Here is a 21,384-nt window from a genome sequence, read left to right as displayed (position 1 = left end):
CCTCTCTGTGTTGTGCATTTCCATGTACACCTGTGTGTAGACCTGATACGGAACAGTGTGAAAGCTGCCCCTTGTTTTCTCCTTTACAGCTCATTCTTGACTTTCTCACCAGTCAGCGGCTCCTTTGAAGCAAACCCTCCATTTGGTGAAGAGCTGATGGAATCTATGGTCACACACATGGAGGTGAGGGTCTGAGCTGTTAGCCTGCACTGTCCAAAAAGACGGGGTATAGGACAAGGCTTGTATCAATGCTCACTTCAAATCTATTGTTTACAGTTTCAAGAGCTTTGATAGCAAGTTGTATGACATAGATCTGGTAACCTGGACAAAAAGAATTATTTCAATATTGAGGTTGGAGGCATAGAATCCCTATAGTGCAGAAGATGGCCTTTCAGCCCCTCAAGTCTGTACTGACTCTCTGACAGCGCATCCCAACAAGGCCCTATCCCGTAACTTCATGAATGTACCCCGCTAATCTACCTAACCTACACATCTCGGGACTATAAAGGGCAATTTCCCATGGCCAATCCACCTCAATCCTTGGAATATGCAGAAAATCGGAGCATCTGGAGGAAGCTCACGCAGACTCAGGGAGAATGTGCAAACTCCACAGAGCCACCCGACGCTGGAATTGACCCTGGGTCCCTGGTGCTGTGAGGCAGCAGTACCAACTACTGTGCTGCCAAATGACGTGAATATTATTTTTCTGATATTCGTTGTGAACTTTGCCTTTAGTCAGGTTTTATCTTCCAATTTAATATGATTTACTCTACATGCCCAAAAGCCATCAAGCTCCTTCATCATTGTTCCAATTACTGGATTCAGAATACAATTACCAGTTTTGGAAATCTGTGTCAAAAATCCCTGCCAGCAACTGTAGAGCAATCAGACAATCAGCAGACCTCTTGGTTATTCACCCTAATCTTCTACTTTGATGTCACAGTTCTCCAGAAATGCCATCTTGAAGGGAGTCAGCCCTCTTTCGAATCTCTGAGACCAGACACAGTGAGAGAAAAGTAAAGCTCTCACATCCAATCTCACTACACAGCATGGTGGCACAGTGATTAGCACTGCTGCTACATAACGCCAGGGACCCAGCTTCAATTCCTGGCTTGGGTTGTCAGTGTGGAGTTTGCATTTTCTCCCCTGCTTGGGTTTCCTCTGGTGCTCTGGTTTCCTCCCACAGTCAGAAAGACGTGCTGGGTGCATTGGCTGTGCTGAATTCTTCCTCACTTTAACCAAATAGACGCTGGAGTGTAGCGACGAAGGGATTTTCACAGTAATTTCATTGCAGTTTAATATAAACCTACTTATGACACTAATAAATGAAAAAAAACTCTACCTGATGCCTCAAAATAATGTGCGATTTCAAGCTGTGCCCAGCCCCAACAGCTCAAATAATCCTTGCCCTAAATAATAGAAAATTGAATCAGAGCCTTTCTAAGTGAATTGAAACCAAACGCATATATTTAGGCTGGGGCTAAATTTGTTGCCCTTCTCAGTACCATGTCAAGAGCCAAGATGGCTTATATGAGGTAGGTATCAAATAGAGCTGTGGTAATTGAATTGTTTGAACACTCCTGCCACTCCACACCTTTCAACCTTTCTGTCACCTTTAACTAATGCCACCAATTTTATACCCTATACGTGAAATCCCTGTGTGCATGATTGCAGACTTACCTACATGGAAGGTCATTAGCAAAGAAAATATTCATCATCTTCAGGTGGAGTTATATTTTAATATTTATAGATTTTAGTGCTGTGTTCTAAAAATGGCATCCATTTTTACATATAAATCATCAAATGTATATGACTGCCATGAGCTTGCACTAACCAGTGATGTGTTGCAATGGCGTACATACCATTTGCTCTCCAGGCATTATATGAGATGGTAGATGTGAGAGGGTCCTAAAATGTGGAATGTGCTGGGTTGGATTTTCATCTCAGAGTTGGGAATCGGGAGATGCTATTTCAATTCTGCCTCTGACACCAGGCTGCAGGGAAACAGATTTTTCCAGCAGCTTTGGCCTTTATTGGCCTAGAATTGAGCCTACGACAGGAGGCAGCAGACTCGTGGCAGAGTCAGAAATAGAATGATTCCAGAGTGAGCAAATTAAAAGGTTTGCTTCCATTCCCAAACAAACATTGTCCAGTCCTCCCAATGGAATCAGTGGCAAAAGTTAAGATATATTAAGAATACCTCACAGTCTAAACAAATTTAAACCTTCCGATCACTTTACCCCTCCTCCTCACCGTCACTTACCACCAAATTTCCCTCCATCCCAACACCCTCACCCATTATCCACTTTATGACGACTACTCACAAGTCCTATTCCAACAGTGCAATAAAATTCCCCAAGGAAAGCTTCTTCAAGCCAGCTTCATAAACAATCCCAGCATTTATAAAATGTTTAGGCAGCTAGATTGCAGCAAAAAGCCCATAAAATGCCTGAATAAACAACCTGTCCCTTCAAACCAACTTTGTAAACAGAATCAGACACTTGTAATACAATTAGACAGTTGGATTGAAACCAAGAGCTCATAAAATTTCCCAAGTGAACAAGCTGAGCTCAGGGCAGCTATTTGAGGTGAAAACATAAATGTACTGGAGTAGGGGTTAATCATTTACGTATTGTTACCATATAGCCACATCCAATAGTGTATTCAATCTTTTTATCTGTTAGATGAACTTTTTAAACTGATTGGAAAACATTGCCACATTTACATTGTTGATCTTTCACTTGAAGATTTGCCAATTGGTATTGGTAACAATCTGACAAATACGTTGGACCTGGCGGCTGCAGGAGGGGGGTGGGGGGTATACCTTCAGGGGACTAGAAGATCCTGCGGTGGGAAGGGCCAGAATGGTTTATGCATTAGTGACATCTTCCAATCACAGCAAATCATGACTCACTTTAATGAACACAGGTACAATTGATGCTACTTGTTAACTGTAAAGACGGCAGAACTATTTCACTCACCCTTTAAACTCTTCCTATCTCCAGTCCATGGTTCACATCTCAATACAACTGCTATAAAACATTGTGCATTCATCAGCAAACTTCTGATCTTATGGTGGTCATTGATGTAGTGAGTAACTCATCTCTTGACTCCCCAAAGCCCATTCACCATCTACAAAACACAAGTCAGGAGTATAATGGAATACTCCACATTTGCTGGATGGATGCAGTTCCAACAACACTCAATAAGCTTGAATCCAGGACAAAGCAACCCGCTTGATTGGCACCACATCCACAAACATCCAGTCCCACCACCACCAACACTCAGCGGCAGCTGTGTGTAACAGCTATAAGGTCCACTGGAGGAATTCACCAGGACTCCTTAGGAAGCACCTCCCAAACCCATGATTGATACCATCTAGAAGGGCAGCAGAATTGGACATGTATCACCATTCCTTCACTGTCGCTGGGTCAAATTCCTGGAACTCATGGTAGCACAGTATGGTAGCACATGGGCGGCGCAGTAGCAGGGTGGTTAGCACTGCTGCTTCACAGCTCCAGAGACCTGGGTTTGATTCCCAGCTTGGGTCACTGCCTGTGGGAGTTTGCACATTCTCCTTGTGTCTGTGTGGGTTTCCTCCGGGTGCTCTGGTTTCCTCCCATAGTCCAAAGATGTGCGGGTTAGGTTGATTGGCCATGCTAAAATTGCCCTTAGTGTCCTGAGATGTGTAGATTAGAGGGATTAGTGGGTAAATAGGTAGGGATTTGGGGCTATGGCCTGGGTAGGATTGTGGCCGGTGCAGACTCGATGGGCTGAATGGCCTCTTTCTGTGCTGTAGGGATTCTATGATAACTACTACTCTAACAGCACTGTAGGTGTACTTACACCTCAGGGACTGCAGCATTTCAAGAAGGTAGTTCACTACCACCTACTGAAGAGCAATTAGGGATGGGCAATTAATGCTGTCCAGCCAGCGACACCCACATCCCATAAGTGAATAATAATTTTAAAACTCCAATAGCTGCTAAAGTCCTGTGAAAATTAAAATATTTAATCTGGAGTGGGTTCTTAATGAGCTCACAAAACTGTTAAGCAGGTTATTAACAGGAATGGATCTGGCTTCCCTTTCCCACACTGCACCAAATGGTAATGGGCAGAAGCAGAAGTGTGGTGTGTAGTCACCCCACTTGGCAACCTTTTTATTATCATTCCAACTCTGTTATGTCTTATTTCAGAACTGTCACATGGGTACGATGTGCAGGTTATTTTTCTGAAGTTTAGAAAGCCTACTCTTTTGAAATGGAGACTGGATGTCCATTAAGAAATCTATCCACAGTGGTGAGTGTTTTGGGAAGTTAGCTTTGGCAGAGAAGTTGAGTTCTAGTAATTGCCCCTGAACCATCAGAATAAAATCACCTTAGAACTACAGAAAAGTTACAGCATAGAAGACTATTCAGCCCATCTTGTCTATACCAACCTGAAAATGGCTCAGGATAGTGAGGCTCTGGTCAAGAAGAAGGAGGCACATGACATGCATAGGCAGCTGGGATCAAGCGGATCCCTTGAAAAGTACAGAGGGTGTAGAAGTAGAGTTAAGAGAGAAATCAGGAGGGCAAAAAGGGGACTCGAGATTGTTTTGGCAGATAAGGCAAAGGAGAATTCAAAAAGCTTCTACAAATACATAAAGAGCAAAAGAGTAACAAGGGAGAGAGTAGGATCTCTTAAGGACCAACAAGGTCACCTATGTGCGGATCCACAAGAGGTGGGTGAGATCCTAAATTAATATTTCTCATCTGTATTCACTGTTGAGAAAAGCATGGATGTTAGGGAACTTGGGGAAATAAATAGTAATGTCTTGAGGAGTGTATATGTAACAGAGAAGGAGGTGCTGGAAGTCTTAAAGCACATGAAGGCAGATAAATCCCCAGGACCTAATGAAGTGTATTCCAGGGCACTGTGGGAGGCTAGGGAGGAAATTGCGAGTCTGCTGGCAGAAATATTTGAATCATCAGTAGTCACAGATGAGGTGCCTGAAGATTGGAGGGTGGCAAATGTTGTGCCTTTGTTTAAGAAGGGCTGCAGGGGAAAGCCTGGGAACTACAGGCCAGTGAGCCTCACATCTGTAGTGGGTAAGTTGCTAGAATGCAAGGACTGATTAGGGACAGTCATCGTGGCTTTGTGAGTGGAAAATCATGACTCTCAAATTTGACTGGGTTTTTTGAAGGGGTAACCAAGAAGGTAGTTGAGGGCAATGCAGTCTTCATGGACTTTAACAAGGTCTTTGACAAAGTACTGCGTGGTAGGTTGTTGCGTAAGGTTAAATCTCATGGGATCCAAGGTGAGGTAGCCAAATGGAAACAAAATTGGCTTGATGACAGAAGCCAGAGGATGGTTGTAGAGGGTTGTTTTTCAAACTGGAGGCCTGTGACCAGTTGTGTCTCAGGAATCAGTGCTGGGTCCACTGTTATTTGTCATTTATATTAATGATTTGGATGAGAATTTAGTGGGCATGGTAGTAAGTTTGCAGATGACACCAAGATTGGTGGCATAGCGGGTAGTGAAGAAGGTTACTAGGATTGCAACAGGATGTTGATCAGTTGGGCCAGTGGACTGATGAATGGCAGACGGATTTTAATTTAGATAAATACAAGGTGATGCATTTTGGACGATCAAACCAGGGCAGGACTTACTCAGTTAATGGTAAGGTGTTGGGGAGAGTTATAGAACAAAGAGATCTAGGGGTACAGGTTCATAGCTCCTTGAAGGTGGAGTCACAGATGGACAGAGTGGTGAAAAGGGCATTTGGCATGTTTGGTTTCATTGGTCAGAACATTGAATACAGGAGTTGGGATGTCTTATTGAAGTGGTACAAGACATTGATAAGGCCACGGTTGAAACGTTATGTACAGTTCTGGTTACCCTATTATAGAAAGGATATTATGAAATTAGAAAGAGTGCAGAAAAGATTTACTAGGATACTACTGGGATTTGATAGTTTGAGTTATAAGGAGAGGCTGGATAGTCTAGGACTTTTTTCTCTGGGGTGTCGGAGGCTTGGGGTGATCTTATAGAGGTTTATAAAATAATGAGGCGCATAGATCAGCTAAATAGTCAATATCTTTTCCCAAAGATAGGGGAGTCTGAAACTAAAGGGCATAGCTAAAGGGCATAACTAAAGGTTTACGGTGAGAGCGGAGAGATACAAAAGGATCCAGAGGGGCAATTTTTTCACACAGAAGGTGGAGAGTGCCTGGAACAAGCTGCCAGAGGTAGTAGTAGAGGCAAGTACAATTATGTATTTTAAGAAGTGTTTAGACAGTTACATGGGTAAGATGGGAATGAAGGGATATGGGCCATATGTGGGCAATTGGGACTAGCTTAGGGGTAAAAAAAAAGGGTGTGATATGGACAAATGGGGCTGAGGGGCTGTTTTCAAGCTGTAAACCTGCATGACCCTATGACACCCAGGTGCCCTTTCTAATCCCGTCTTCCTGCAGCCATACCATAGCCCTGTAGCTTACAGCACTTAAGGTGCAGATTCAGGTTATTTTTAAAAGAGTTTAGGGTCTCTGTCTCCACCACCAACTTGGGCAGTGAATTCCAGTCACGAACTACCCTCTAGGTAAAGAAAGTTTTTCCTCATGTTCCTTCTACACCTGCTGCCACCTAGCTTGAATCTATGTCCCCTGGTTCTAGTATTCTCCGCCAAGGGAAACAATTTTATCCTTCTCATAATTTTGTACACCTCTGTCAAATCAACCCTCAGCCTTCTTTGTTCCAAGGAAAATAACCCAACCTATCCAATCTCTCTTCTTAGCTACACTTTTATCACCTGGCAATATCCTTGTAAATCTCCTTGCACTCTCTCCAGAGCAATTACTCCTTCCTATAATGTGGTGACCAGAACTACACACAATACTCCAGTTGTGGCCGCACCAGTGTAATTTACAATTCCAACATTATATCTTTACTTTAAATTCCGTACCTCTGCTAATGAAGGGGTGCATTCCATATGCCTTTTTTACATCCTTGACTACCCCTTTTAGTATATTCTCATTTATGGTATACTGTTTGACCTCCCTAAAAGCATTACTTTGTGCTTCTCTATGTTAAAATCCATCTGCCACTTTAGTGCCCACTCCATCAACACATCGATATCGTTTTGGAAATGATAGCTATCCCCAACACTATCTACTGCTCACCCAATCTTTGTATGGTCTGCTAGTTTTTCAGTCGTGCCCTCCATGTTCACATCCAAATTGTTAATACATAACACAAACAGTAAGAGTCCCAACACCAAGCTCTGTGGAACAGCACTTGAAACATTCCATGCACAAGGGCATCCAACGACCATTACCCTTTGTTTCCTATTACTAAGCCAACTTTTTATCCTATTTGCCATATTATCCTGCGTCCCATATGCTTTTCATTTTCTGGACATTTAAAATCAGAAGAGTTTCTAAAATTTAAAAAACTGTTTTATTTCTCTCCCAGCAAATGATTAACAGCAACCTATTTCTGTTAATTCTGAGAACGCTTAGGAACCCTGGAGCAGGATGAAATTACTCAGCTGCTCGAGCCTGTTTCCCTGCCATTCAGTTGGATCATAACTCCATCGACCTGCCTTGGTTCTGTAACCATTAATTTTTTTTAAAAATCAATCTCAGTTTAAAATGTTCAATTAACTTCCAGCCTTAGTAGCTTTTGAATGGGAAAAGAGTTCTTGATTTCCACTATTGTCATAAAGTCATAGTCATACACACACATACTCTTGTGTGTAAACATGCTTCCTAATGTCACCCTTGAATGTCCTAGATTTAATTTGAAGGGTATGCCCCTTGTTCTGGACTATGATAGCCATGTTTACTATATTACAGCCACCATCGTACAATGTAGTGATCTCAGTGCTGGGCTATGTATCAGGAGAGTAGTACTTCAACTTAGCTAGTGGCCCATTATTGGAAAAGGATTTTCCTACGTTGCAACAGTTACTATTCTTCAAAAAGAAATTGGGATATCCTGAGGTCATGAAAGATGCTGTATAAACAAAAGGTCCATTCCCTTTGTTTAATGGAAAGTGGCAGTCCATGAGGTTGACTGTTAATTTCTCAAATTAACATTCTCAACAGGAACTACTTGCATTTATGGAATACTATTAAAGAAGTAAAACATCCCAAAGAGCTTCACAGGAGGATTATCAAACAAAATTTAACACCAAGACACTTGAGGACTAATAGATGACCAAAAATTTAGTCACAGAGATGGATTGTAAGGAACAACTTCAAGATGGAAAAGAGAGGTGGAGAGGTTTAGAGTGCACATTCCAGAGTTTAAGGTCTTGATAGCGGAATGACAATGGAGATGTGCAAGAGACCAGCATTAGAGAAGTATTCATGTCTTAGAGAGGTGTAGAGTTGGAGGAGATTACAGGGCTAGGGAGAGTTCTGACCATAAGGGATTTGTAAACAAGGATGCTGCCCAACACTGCAAATTAGGTTAGGTACATTGGCCGGAACAGGCGCCGGACTGTGGTGACTAAGGGAATTTCACAGTAACTTCATTGCAGTGTTAATATAAGCCTTAGTTGTAACTAATAAATAAATTTTAACTTTAAAATCTGACCCTACCCTGTGCTTTAACCTGTTTATCTATATGTAGAACACAAATGTAATTTCTCACCAGTTTTCTCACAGTGGCACACAATGCAATTCCTGGATGGGTCCTACATTTTAATTAATAGAAGAATATTGCACAATGTGAGACTGTCTTGTCTCCCCCTCCCAGAAGTCAATATCAAAGAATTACCTCAATGAACCTGGAGAGGTGTAGGTGTAGTAAGCTTACCAGGGTTCTCTCTCTAGTTCCTTCATACAGAATAGCCAAAGGACTGTTAAATTTGAGCAACAGAAAACTTTGTTAACTTGGTTAAGGTGAAAGAACATGCAAGACCATCCAATTAAGAATTTATTCCTCACACAAAGCATGTAACCATGTTTCCGTTCAGCTCCTGCTCTATTCAATGTTGTAGCTCTGCTGATTATCTCCCACCGTTAGCAATAATTCCTCCCTGCTTCTGACGTAGGTACAATCCCAGTGAAAAACAAAAAACCAACTGTTTTTATTTACCATTAATAATTGCTGCTGGAATCACAGAAATGGTTAGCAAGTTGTTAATTAAGTAAAATAGCTACCTTTTTACCAAAGGAATGATCTTCATCCTCAAGTTTTTCAATCAGTTAGAATATCTTCCACTCATTCTTAATAAGTCATCATTTAAAATTTTTTTCTGAATAAATTGTTTATCTAAAACAGAAGAACTGATTTAACATCATCCTATAGGGCAGATGCCGATCTCACTTTCTAGTAGAATGTGACAGTAGATGCTTCCCACCTTATTACCCTGTTCACAGTGTGGGCACTTCACTGTTGCCAAGAACAAGTGCTACTTTTCAATGTTCAAATTATTTTTCACTTAATTTGTCATCCTTCAACTTAGAAAGCAAATAGGAAATTGATTTAAGTAGTTAGTTTTACACCTAAACCTTCCTGCCATCATCTAAGACCACAAAAACACTCAGCCTTTCCAAGTTTTATGAACTGAATGTTACAGCCAATTTCCAAACCTTAATCAGCTCTTTGAGTTCCATAAATTTGCAGTGGATATTTACTGCCTTCATTGAGCTGTCTAATAAGAAAGAAACAATCCACTGCATTTGGAAGAGAAATACAGCAAGTCTCACATTGCTGGAGAGCACAGCCCATATATCTAACAACCCTCTTCCAAAATAATTCAACAGTGAGATACATCAGCAACATGCATGGGCACACAATCTCCACTCTCATGGTGCCACCTGAGACATCATCCCCATCTTTACTCCTCATTCCAGAGATGAATTAACATTACTGTCAAATTGTAAATCAACATAAGAACATAAGAAATAGGAGCAGGAGTAGGCCATCTAGCCCTTCGAGCCTGCCCCACCATTCAGTAAGATGATGGCTGATCTGAAGTGGCTCAGTTCCAATTTCCCGCCTTCTCCCCATAACCCTTAATCCCCTTGCCTATCAAAAACCTATCTACCTGCGTCTTAAATATATTTAGCGAGGCAGCCTCCACCACTTCAACGGGCAGAGAATTCCAGAGATTCACCACCCTTTGAGTAAAGAAGCTCCTCCTCAACTCCGTTCTAAACTGCACCCCCCTTATCCTGAGGCTGTGTCCTCTAGTCCTACTGTCCTTTCTGAGCGGGAAGAGCCTCTCCACCTCTATCCTATCCATCCCATTCATCATCTTGTACGTCTCAATGAGATCTCCTCTCATCCTTCTAAACTCCAACAAGTACAAGCCTAGTTTATTCAGCCTCTCCTCATAGCTCAACCCCCTCAACTCCGGTATCAGCCTAGTGAACCTCCTCTGCACTCCCTCCAAGGCCAAAATATCCTTGTGTAAGTGCGGCGACCAAAACTGCACACAGTACACCAGCTGCGGCCTCACCAGTGCCCTGTACAGTTGCAGCAAGACCTCCCTACCTTTATATTCAATCCCTCTCGCTATGAAGGCCAGCATCCCATTCACCTTCCTGACCACCTGCTGCACCTGCAGGCTGGGTTTTTGCGACTCATGCACAAGGACCCCGAGGTCCCTCTGCACCGTAGCATGCTGCAGCCTTTCGCCATGTAAGTAGTATTCCTTCCTACCATTATTCCTACCAAAGTGGACAACCTCACACTTGCCAACATTAAATTCACTAAATTAAACATCAGATCCATATACCAAACAATAACTATAAAATTATTATAAAGACCATAGTAAACTTATATAGTAAAATGGAACAATTGATTGATTTCCCAATACAATAATTTCCAAATCATAGGTCAATGTCATAACTACAAAATTATACACCAATATCATAAAATACAATAGCTGTCAAGTTACCACACCATAAATTATATAACTTAACCACTAAATCACATAGTAAACTAACATTAGCACCTGATTGACACCCTACTAACAGACCACTATGTAGTCAAAGATGTTAAGGTAGCTTAAATCATGAAGGGAGTCAAGATTTGGCCGATTTACAGACTCATTTGATCATACTTGATCTCCAGGTGGCTCTGATTCAAAGACTATGAGGTGAAAAAACTTACTATCAGATGTCGCCAAACTTAAAACAGCTAGAGGGAAAGACTTGTTTCATGAACCTTTGGAAAATCATTACAGTATTGTCAACTTTAAAAGGAACTGGAAAAACTTTAAGGATGCTTTTTTAGCAAGTTAAGACACTCGGACCTAAAAACATAAACTAGTTTGATGAGCAGAATTTAGAGACAATGAATTGCTCTGTGAAAAGTGGAGCTTATGTGAAGCATCTGTCATCAATACCAGAATAAACAGAAAGACTTTCAAAGAAAACTGAGGATATCCAAATGACTGCTGACACACATAATATGAAAAGATTCTCTCAGAGACTTCAAACTGTTTGTAGCTGCCTGTCTGGAGCTATGGTTTTCCAAATAAGCTTTGTTGACTATGTCTTATTAATTGGCAATAGCCTAATTATGGATAGCTGAGCCTACCATTTGAAGCATCTACTTAATTAGAAGGCATGCGTAGGAAGTGAAGTCCTATTTCAGCAATCTCCGAGTCCTGTAGTAATGTCTCTTGTTGAAGGAACTCATGTTCATTGAGATCATTAGACAGCAAAGTCACTGGAGAGATTCCAGTGATATACTTGCAGAGATATATCAAGCAGGCTGGCACCAACCAGCTCACTTGGTTCTGCACCAGTTGATGGGCAAAAAAGAAATCATCCTACTAATCCACCTAATCAAACACAAGAGCAGTAGATGCATTTGAAAATTCCCTTCTTATCACTGAAGGGGAAATCCTTACTCAAATTATTTTAAACTATCAGCATTTAATTGATAAATCATTGCCTGACAATCAGTGTGGATTGATAAAACAAAATGCACTGGCCTCTACTGCCAGATAACTTCAGGAAAAAGATTGAGAACAAAACATTGGACGTTTACTGTGCCTTTGTTGATACAGTTAGCAGAAAACACCTCTGCAAAACGCTGGCTAATGTTGGTTGTCTCGAGCGGGTTGACCTAATGGTCTGATAGTTCCATGATGGCCAGAGTTATGGAAGATAGTGATGTTTCCATCCCCTTCTCTGTCTCCAGTGGAGTTAAGCAGAGTTGTATTCCAGTTCTCATCTTATTTGGTATTTTGTTTGTTTCTATGTTTGCTTATACCTGGAAGGACCTGGATAAACGAGTGCCCATTTACTTCAAAATGAATGGCAAATGTACAATTTTCATCACCCACAGTCAAAATCTGAAAAGTGGGTGGAAATTCTTGTTAGTAGACAATTGGGCTGTGGGTGCTCACACAGAAGAGGGCCTTCAAACGCTCTGGATTATTTCTAGATTCTAATAAATTTGGCCCCACCATCAATCCACTGAAGACAGAAGTTATATTTCAGGCGGCTGATCTGGGAAAACCTATGATCCAATCAATATTGCATATGCTTTCTGCATTGGACAGGATCACCTGCTGACAGCATCATGACACCCACTGGACTCTTAGATAATGAAAAGAATCACAGGTTTTTTTCAAATCCAGTTCCGTGTGAGGTAATGCGATTAATGGAGCATTAAATTATCAACAGAAGTTAAAGTCAAGAAGGCAATATTTAGACAGCTTACTTTGTAACGTATTACACATTTTGTCACCAGATGGAAAACTCAGTCACCTCCACCTTAGAAAGATGGTGAAAATTTGACAGTTGTTTAGGATTACAAAGACTGAAGAAGATTTCATTTGTCAAACAGAGAGACGCTAATATTAATGGCACGTAATCCAAATACCTGATTCTAAAGTGCCCAAGAAGATGATTTGAAGCTGGATAAATGCTTTTGTGGTGGTCTATTCAAAAGAGAAATGGATTGCCTAAAGACCAATCTAAAATAATGTGGCATCTCAACTGACAAATGGATGTATGATGCTTGCAACAAAAAACTGACAACAAATAAATCACACTTGCACACAAAAGCCTAAAGCAAGATGTAGCTAGCTAGCCAAAGAAGAACCCAAGGAATTCAATGAAAGATCAGTCCTAATTTGAATAGAAATGATTTGTATTTATTTTAAGGAGAGTTTTAGAAATATGGTGTGAGTTTACATTGAAACAGCTTTATTCCTAATTGGGTAAGGAGCATGGACAGCTGTGCACATATGTAGTCGCTACAGTGATAACACCGGAAGTTGGAGACAAACACCAACATGTACATACCATCTTCAGTTAATATCCATTAGCACTCATCCTGAAGTCTATGCTGGTGATTGAGCAGCCGTTACAGACCATAGTGATAGGATCTCAGTGATAAGGCAGCTAAACTATTCACTTCGTCTCCTGCTGCCTAATGCTGTCTACTCTATAAAGAAACTAGGCACCTTTCACTCATGTGATGGAGGAAGGATTATCATAGAAACCCTACAGTGCAGAAGGAGGCCATTCAGCATATCAAGTCTACACTAGTAACAAATCCGCCCCAGACCCTATCCCCAAAACCCACCCGTTTACCCCGCTAATCCTTCTAATCTACACATCCCGGGACACTAAGGGACAATTTAATATAGCCAGTCAACCTAACCTGCGCATCTTAGGGCTGTGGGAGGAAACCAGAGCACCGAGAGGAAACCCACGCTGACACGGGGAGAACTTGCAAACTCCACACAGACAGAGACCCAAGCTGGTAATTGAACCTAGGTTCCTGGAGCTGTGAGGCAGCAGTGCTAACCGCTGTGCCACCTTTCCACCCCAGTAATTACAATCCAAATCTCTTCTTCGTCTCCAGAGATGGTGACATGTGCCCTCTTCATGCATCAAGGAAATTCCTCCTCACTTCCCACACTGCATTGACCATCCTCGATCTACACTGGAATAAATGGACCTTTAATTAAATTAGGACCTATGCCAGAAATAAGAGAGGTAACCAGACTAATTTTAAGCTAAAGCTAAGAGATATCTTAGATTCAAATTTGTTAATATCCCAACAATGTAGATTTCATTCCAACAAACTGTTTGATTTCACAAAACAGAATAAGGTTCACAGGGAAGTTCAGTATATTTTCTGAATATTCCTCAGATCATAGAAAATAACAAACCATGCCATGCTATCTCTGTTAGTGAACTAAGTCTACTTTACTGATTGAAATTAGTTGCCAACTTGGAGAAAGTGTTCTCTTTACAGTGGCTGATTCCATTCCATTCCAGATTATTAGTAATTAGAGATGGTCATCCTTCTTGGACAGGAAGCCAAAAGCTGAATTCCTGACATACTGCTGGTCTCAATGTCCATGCATTGACCACTGTCACCTGAGGCACTGAATTCCTGTCAGACATTCCCCACTGGGATCTTGTGAATTCACCCATTGCACAGTAAAAACTTGCGTGTCTGTGGATTGAACCTCAAGCTGCACTTAATTTGAGATAAATTCCATGTAGATTGAATAGTTAATAATCCTAAAATGTGACAAACAGGATGTATCAGAATTCGGTATAAATAAAAATGAATTGCTTTGTTACTTCATGAGGTGTTGCTCAAATTCAAGTAGGTATAGTTGATTCAAGGCAAAAGACATTTTTCCTCAGGTGAGGAATTGAAGTTGCGAGGTTTCAGCAGTTGGCTTTCTTTTTTTGGAAAAGAAGAGACTTTATGGCAACATACTGGAAATTTTCAAATAGCTTACTATGACAAAGCATTCTTAAAAAGATAGCAGCAGGGGAACAGTTAGTCTTGCATAATTATAATCTGAGTTTCCAGAAAATGTCATTCATGTGGCTCATGGGAAGTTGATGTCAACAGATAGGGTGAAAATGTGTATAGCTGGGTTGAGAGATATGATAAGAGGGTGTTATTAAGAAGTTGGTGAGCCTGGTATACAGTGGGTTAAAGGTGTCTGCAAAGTTGACGGGTTCAAGAAGCTGCTGGGGTTGAGATTCAAGAGGTTGGTGAGTCTGGTGTAAAGATAGCATTGGGAGGTTGAGGTCATTGAGAAAGGCACTGAATGGTCCTGTTATTGAAAACTCTTGAGTGACCTCTGAACTTGGTAACATATTCCTCTTGATTTGTCTTCAAACAGGAACTGTTGGGAAGATCAAGTGAGCCGCTCTCATTCATAGTGTTCGTCCCTGAATGGAGGAATCCTCCAACACCAGCTCTGGTCCGAATGGAGGAGAGCAAATTTAAACGACACCAAATCCTCGTACCAGCCTATGAGCATGAGTACAGGAGTGGGGCACAGCACATCTGCAAAAAGTAAGAGCTACAGCAATACTTGGTCATGGCATGGTTGACAGATGTGTGAATTATGTGATATATGTTCAGCTTATTTACAAATTGCATCTACAAAGGGTGGAGATTGTACACAGAGTACGTAATGAGGATGGGAGAGAGTCACAGGTTGAGGGAGGATTGTGGGGTGCGGGAGAGAATGATAGGTAGGGGAAGCTGATGTTCAGTCATGGGGTGAGGGGGAGAGAGTGAGGATGAGGAGGAAGAGAGTGACAAGGTGAGGAAGGGAGTGAGGGAGAGAGAGTCACAGGGTGCGGGGAGTCATGGTGTAAAGGGGCAGAGAGACAGGGTGGCAGAAGAGAGTCACAGTGTGGGGAAGTGGGTGAGGGGCAGGGAGTGAAAAGGTGAGAGTGATGGGGTGGGGGAAGAGTCACAGGGTTGGGGGGAAAGAGTGAGGGGGAGAGTCATCGGATTAGGGGAGGGAGGATTGGGGGGACAGTGACGATAAGGGGGTGGAGGGAGCGTCTCGGGGGGGTGTGATGCAGGGTGAAGGGGTGGTGAGGGAGGGAGTAGCAGGGAGAGAGTGATGGTGGGGAGGAGGATGAGAGGGAGAGAGTGACGGTGGGGGGGAATGGTGAGAGGGAGGGGGAGGGAGCATGGAGAGGGAGGGGAAAAAAGTCACAGTGTGTGCTGATCTTGATTTGAGCTGGGAGATGACATTGTGCTTTGTTTGTTTGTAGGGAGGATATCTATTATAAAGCTGTGCACTCCACAGCCCTCATCTTCCTGCAGAATGATACTGGCTTTGCCAAATGGGAGCCCTTGCCAGAGAGGGTCCAACAGCTAATGGCAGCCTATAAATTGACATCAAAGTCATCCTCGTCTTCGTCCTCCTCATCGGCAGCCAGTGAGAAAGAGCAGGAACAGAGTGGGGACCAAAGCAGCAACATTGAGCATCATTGAACTGGGCTTGAGGATGTGTGCTAGACAAAGGCAGCACAGAGCAGTTAATACTGAGTGTTATTTTAAACAGATGGACTCGATACAAGCTGCGAAACCATTGTCGTCACCAGCAAGAAATGTACATAATGTACAGTGTCTTTCAAAACAGACCCAGAATTCTGGGTTCTTAATGTTTCTGTTTGTTGTTTTTATTTTTACTGAATTGTTTAGGGGAGCGAAACAAGATATGTCTGTGTAATATATTCCATGAAAATATTTCAGAACAGAATACCGTGTCAGTTTTATCAGCTTTTTTTTGAGATTATGCAATTCTGCCTAATTTTTTTTAAACTTTGCGAATAGTGGCTGCAGACATTTTCCATTTTAACACAGGAATTTCTTTTCAATGCAGAGAATTAAGTGTAAGTGTACAAACTGATGGATAGGAATTGATTGGTGTTGCTGTAAGAAGTGTTGCTTCTTGTTGACCTGTGTAGACTGTATCTCTGAATTGTTCAATGGCAGCTGAACTCACTGAACGTTTGAATGTACAGCATCCAGTGCAGCCCTCGCATTTAACCTTTCACTGACACAGGGGAATTAGATGAACTCCGGAAGAAAATAATGAAGGCTACAGGGAAAGAACTGGAAGATGGGATTGAACAGAGAGCTCCATATGGGCGGTTTGCAACATGGGCTCCTTCTTGTGCTGAGTTCTCTTCAATCAGATCTGAGCAGATTGTCATTAAGCATTCATATTCCTGACTATAAGGTTCGTTTCATTAATAAGGTCTCCCGATTATGCAGCAACCTGTGAATGCAGAGGATTTGATTCAGCTAAAAAGAAACCTCTGCCAGTGATGTCCTTTCAGTTATTATTATAGAGGAACTAGAATTCAGTGCTACACTTAGCTGGGCCAGCCAGCCAGCAGAGTTAAACGTAAACAGAAAAGGCTGGAAAATCTCAGCAAATCTGACAGTATCTGTAGTGCTTAGCTCTGATGAAGGGTCACTGAAATGCAAAACGTTGGCTCTATTCTCCACAAATGCTGTCAGACATGCTGAGATTTAACCAGAATTTTCTGTGTTTGTTTCAGAATCCAGCATCCACAGTAATTTGCTTTTAGCAAAGGGTTAAATATAGGTTTGCTCCACTTGGAAGGTATGACTCAATATGATGCCCTGTTAAAGAGCAACTGAGCCTATATTGTGTACCCACACATTGCTTCAACTACAGGCCCAAGCACCAGCCTGGCCAGATTATCAGTGATTCTGATTCTTGACTTTTACCATACCACTGAGAGAAGCTGATGTTCAAATGGCAGGGCAACTGGTTATTCGTAATGCTTAGATCAGACAAAACCACTGAACAGGTTCAACTACAGTGACAATTGAGAGTAATGGTTCAGCACTGTATCACAGACTGAACATCAATCTCTTAGATACTGTCACATGTGGAAAGTTGGATGACCCATGCAAGTCTGTAACCCCAAGCAATGTCTTGACAGTCTGACTGTCACAGTACACATCATCAGCTTGAAATTATTTCTGATTGACAGAGTGCATGGGCCCATACAGATTGGCTATGCAGTTTCCTAGTACAAAATGTTCAAACACTGTGCAAAGTGAAGGGTTGAATGTGCTTATTGTTTGTTATGTGTGTGGTGAAAGAAAGCTCTGGGATGGTTGGAGAGGATCTGACTGTGCTACAATTCTATAAAATAAAGAGATAAGTATGTGAGTTAATATTTCAGGTCTGCAACCTTTCACCAGAACTGGAAATTGTTACATCCAATGAAAGCTTTACAGAGCTGAAATATTGGGCAGATTTAAGGCCTCACTCGCCCTGAAATCATAAAATCCCACCCACGGTTAGCGGATCTTTCCAAGATCTGCCTCTCAGCCTGTTCCAATTCCCGTGGCAGACGGGACGGTAAAATTCTGTTTCCCTTTCCACAAATGCTGCTGAGTGTTTCCTGTGTTTTCCAGATTTCCAGTAGTTGTACTATTTTGTTTTGGGTATTGAGCGTGGTTTATTCCCCAGTCACAAGGCACAGACCACCCTATCACAACAAAGCACAGTGGTTAGCACTGTTGCCTCACAGTGCCAGGGACCCAGGTTTGACTCCCAGCTTGGATCGCTGTCTGTCGTGTTTGCATGTTTTCCCCATGTTTGCATGGGTTGCTCCAGGTGCCTCATTTCCTCCCACATTCTGAAAGACGTGCTGGTTAGGTGCATTGACCTGAACAGGTGCCAGACATAATTGCAGTGTTAATGCAAACCTTACCTGTGACTAATAAATGAACTTTAAATTATAACTTTAACATATATCCAGTCTGCCAGCTTCAACTGGCTTATGTGACTTTAACTCAGCTTTGCCATTGCTTGGCTGAGATAATCCTGTCACCCTATTTCTCCATTACCTTGTGACCCACTCATAGTACTGGAAACACAGATCAAAATCTTCTAGTCTGTGTTTATTTTGTTAAAATCAAGGGTAATGAGGAATGCAGTAAAGGAGTTTGAAAACAAACTTCTTCAGTCTGAGTTTGAATTATGAGACACCTTTAAAATCTCTCTTGTGACACAATTTACAGGACTTGCATCCTGCAGTTACACTCTGCTGATCTTTCATCCACCAGAGCTCGTGCTGCCTCTGTTTCCTGTTGCAGGATCTCCCCACATTGCTGCTCAGTGTTAAGATGAATATTCCCACAGGAGGATTTTGACAATGTGATCTGGATTCTACATTTCCCCTCACTGGTGGGTTTGAATGTGGAGTGGGTAGTGGACTGTATGCAAAATCCAGTGGGTGACATTCTCCACTTGTCTGAGCTTTTACAAGGGGTTTGATATAACCGCTGACTGTAGACATACCAGCAATGGCTCCCAGTTATGCACCTGGGACATTCAGTTGACCCCTTAGCTCTGTAAGATAGGAGGCCCTCTATAGTGGTGGCAGTCTCACCTTAAAGCAATTAACGCCGCTTCCATTGTTGCTGCAGGACATCCATCAGCCTTTTATATTTCAGTAAGCACCTCTTCTAAACCCCAGAGTCTCTAGCTCAACCTCTTCTAACGAGATTGTCCTCTCATCCAGGAATTAGTCCAGTGAATGTACATCCCCTCTCTATAAGGCTAGTGTATCCTTCCATAGGTAAGGAGACCCAAGGTACACAGTGGTAATGGTCTCACCAAGGCTTTATAGAATTGTAGCAAGTCTTTTTCACTTGACCTCTCTAATTCCTCTGTAATAAAAGCTAATATGTCATTTGCATTCCTAATAATTTGCATATCAACTTTGTGGGATTCACAATGTGACAGAGGTCTCTCTGAGTCAACATTTCCTCATTTCTAATCATTTCAGTTCAAATCAAAGTTTATCAGTGTACTCACCTTGTGTGACTCCTGGTTCTGTGGCATCACTTGACGATTTATCCCTATTATGTTCTCAGGTCATTACATCTCTCATTGTGATCCTGATTCATTGATGCATGTTTTATCCCCATTGATAATTTTTGTAGTACATGTAATCCCATTGAATGCAAGGCTTCCTTAATTTTGTCATTCAAAATGTTATGTTTTATTTTGTTTTTCTTTCCAAGATGGATAACTTCACGCTTCTCCATGTTATATTCCAACAATCTTCCTTTTACCCACTCACCAAACTGTATTCCTCCTTAGAGCTTAGCTTCCCACCTGACTGTATTGTCAGTGAACTTGGACTCTCTTGCACTCTCTGTCCCTCAGTACCTTGGTGTAGGCTGTGAGAGTGTGGATAATTGCAGATTCTTGCTTGGGTTGTTGATGAACCATGTCCAGTTGCTAATACCTTCACTTTGTGCAGAGATTGTTGTGTTTTTAATTGTTTCTGGTTTGATTTGAAGTTAGAAAAGGGATACAGTCAACCACAACACTTCTGAAGTGCTAATGACCATAACCTTGCACTGATGGCACATGTCTCAATGTAGTTGTGTATCTGAAAATTGCACTTATTATTGAGCATGCATCGAAATGAGGATTGTGCAGAGCTGAGACTGAACTGAGCCTAGTGGTGATGCGTTATCCTGTTCTGGAGTGGGCAGTGTGTGTACAATGATTGGGATCTCACAGTGCTTGAGCGAGGCATCTCGTGCACCGGAACACTGAACAGTAACTCAGTACTCCAGCATCCCAGTTTCAGTGTTTGTGACCAGACAGTGTGGGATTCTGAGTGGAAGATAATGAAAGGCTCAGTTCTCCCACTGCCTCTCCTCATCATGTTTTATCTGTAGTGTTTATTTTTGTATTTATTTTGTTACTCTTTTTAAATTGTATTTTAAGAAATACAGATTTAAGTGTATGTGCTGCCTAATTGGTAAAAAGATTGATGGTGCTGTGTGATCAGGTCTGGGTCATATTCAGATAATGTCACATGTAGTGGGATACTAGCACTGAACATGGCACCTGTTTTCTTATTAACACTAGTGAATGTCATGTGAACCCACATCTAATCGATCTACTTTGTAAAGTCATGTCCAATGATCCAGTTGACCTCTTTTTCTAAGTAACACGTGCAGATCAGATCCCCATGTTGGTTTCAAACTCTTTACTTACAGAAGGAAAATTTCAACACCAGAATTAAAAATATACTGAGATTAGAATTGTCCTGGTTTCTTTGAAATAAAGTGTGAACGGAGGATAATTCAGGCTGATGGTGCCCCTCTCTGCAATCAAACATTATCATTGTGTGAACAACAGCTACCCACCAATAGGTAGATCCCGGAGTCACCCTCTGCACTGGGTTCAGCTCTTGGAGTCACCCCGTGCACCGGGGTCAGCTCCCGGACTCACCCTGTGCCCCAAGTTCTGCTCTGAGATTCACCCTGTGCCCCAGGTTCAGCTCCTGGAGTCACCCTGTGCCCCAAGTTCTGCTCTGAGATTCACCCTGTGCCCCAGGTTCAGCTCCTGGAGTCACCCTGTGCCCCGGGTTCAGCTCCTGGAGTCACCCTGTGCCCCGGGTTCAGCTGCTGGAGTGGCCATGTGCTCTGAGATTCACCCTGTACCCCAGGTTCAGTTCCTGGAGTCACCCTGTGCCGAGGTTCAGCTCCTGGAGTCACCCTGTGCCCCAGGTTCAGCTCCTGGAGTCGCCATGTGCTCCACATTCAGCTTCCGCAGTCACTCTGTGCCCCGGG

At 42.2% G+C, this 21,384-nt stretch overlaps 1 protein-coding gene across 3 annotated transcripts in view; it reads left to right on the top strand.

The window, feature by feature from the left end:
* pcif1 (phosphorylated CTD interacting factor 1) overlaps positions 1-20,853 on the top strand; it is a 159,995-nt gene extending 139,142 nt beyond the window's left edge. Inside the window, exons 14-16 of one of the 3 annotated variants that reach the window (XR_013888786.1) lie at positions 90-183; positions 4,197-4,299; positions 15,116-15,202. Coding sequence is in view for 2 of the 3 variants with exons in the window: in XM_080205106.1 (XP_080061232.1) it covers positions 90-183; positions 15,116-15,291; positions 16,008-16,230 (493 nt within the window). In the remaining variant the exon portion in view is untranslated. Of the gene's footprint in view, positions 1-89; positions 184-4,196; positions 4,300-15,115; positions 15,292-16,007 lie in introns of those variants that run through there. The other 2 variants (XM_080205106.1, XM_080205107.1) reach the window with 2 other exon arrangements.
* Positions 20,854-21,384: the final 531 nt, after the last annotated feature.

This window comes from Carcharhinus amblyrhynchos, chromosome 16 (genome assembly GCF_965287045.1).
Source record: "Carcharhinus amblyrhynchos chromosome 16, sCarAmb.v2.hapA, whole genome shotgun sequence".
Classification (NCBI taxonomy): domain Eukaryota; kingdom Metazoa; phylum Chordata; class Chondrichthyes; order Carcharhiniformes; family Carcharhinidae; genus Carcharhinus; species Carcharhinus amblyrhynchos.
Note: the sequence above shows the minus strand (reverse complement) of the source record. Positions and strands in the feature narration are given on the sequence as shown.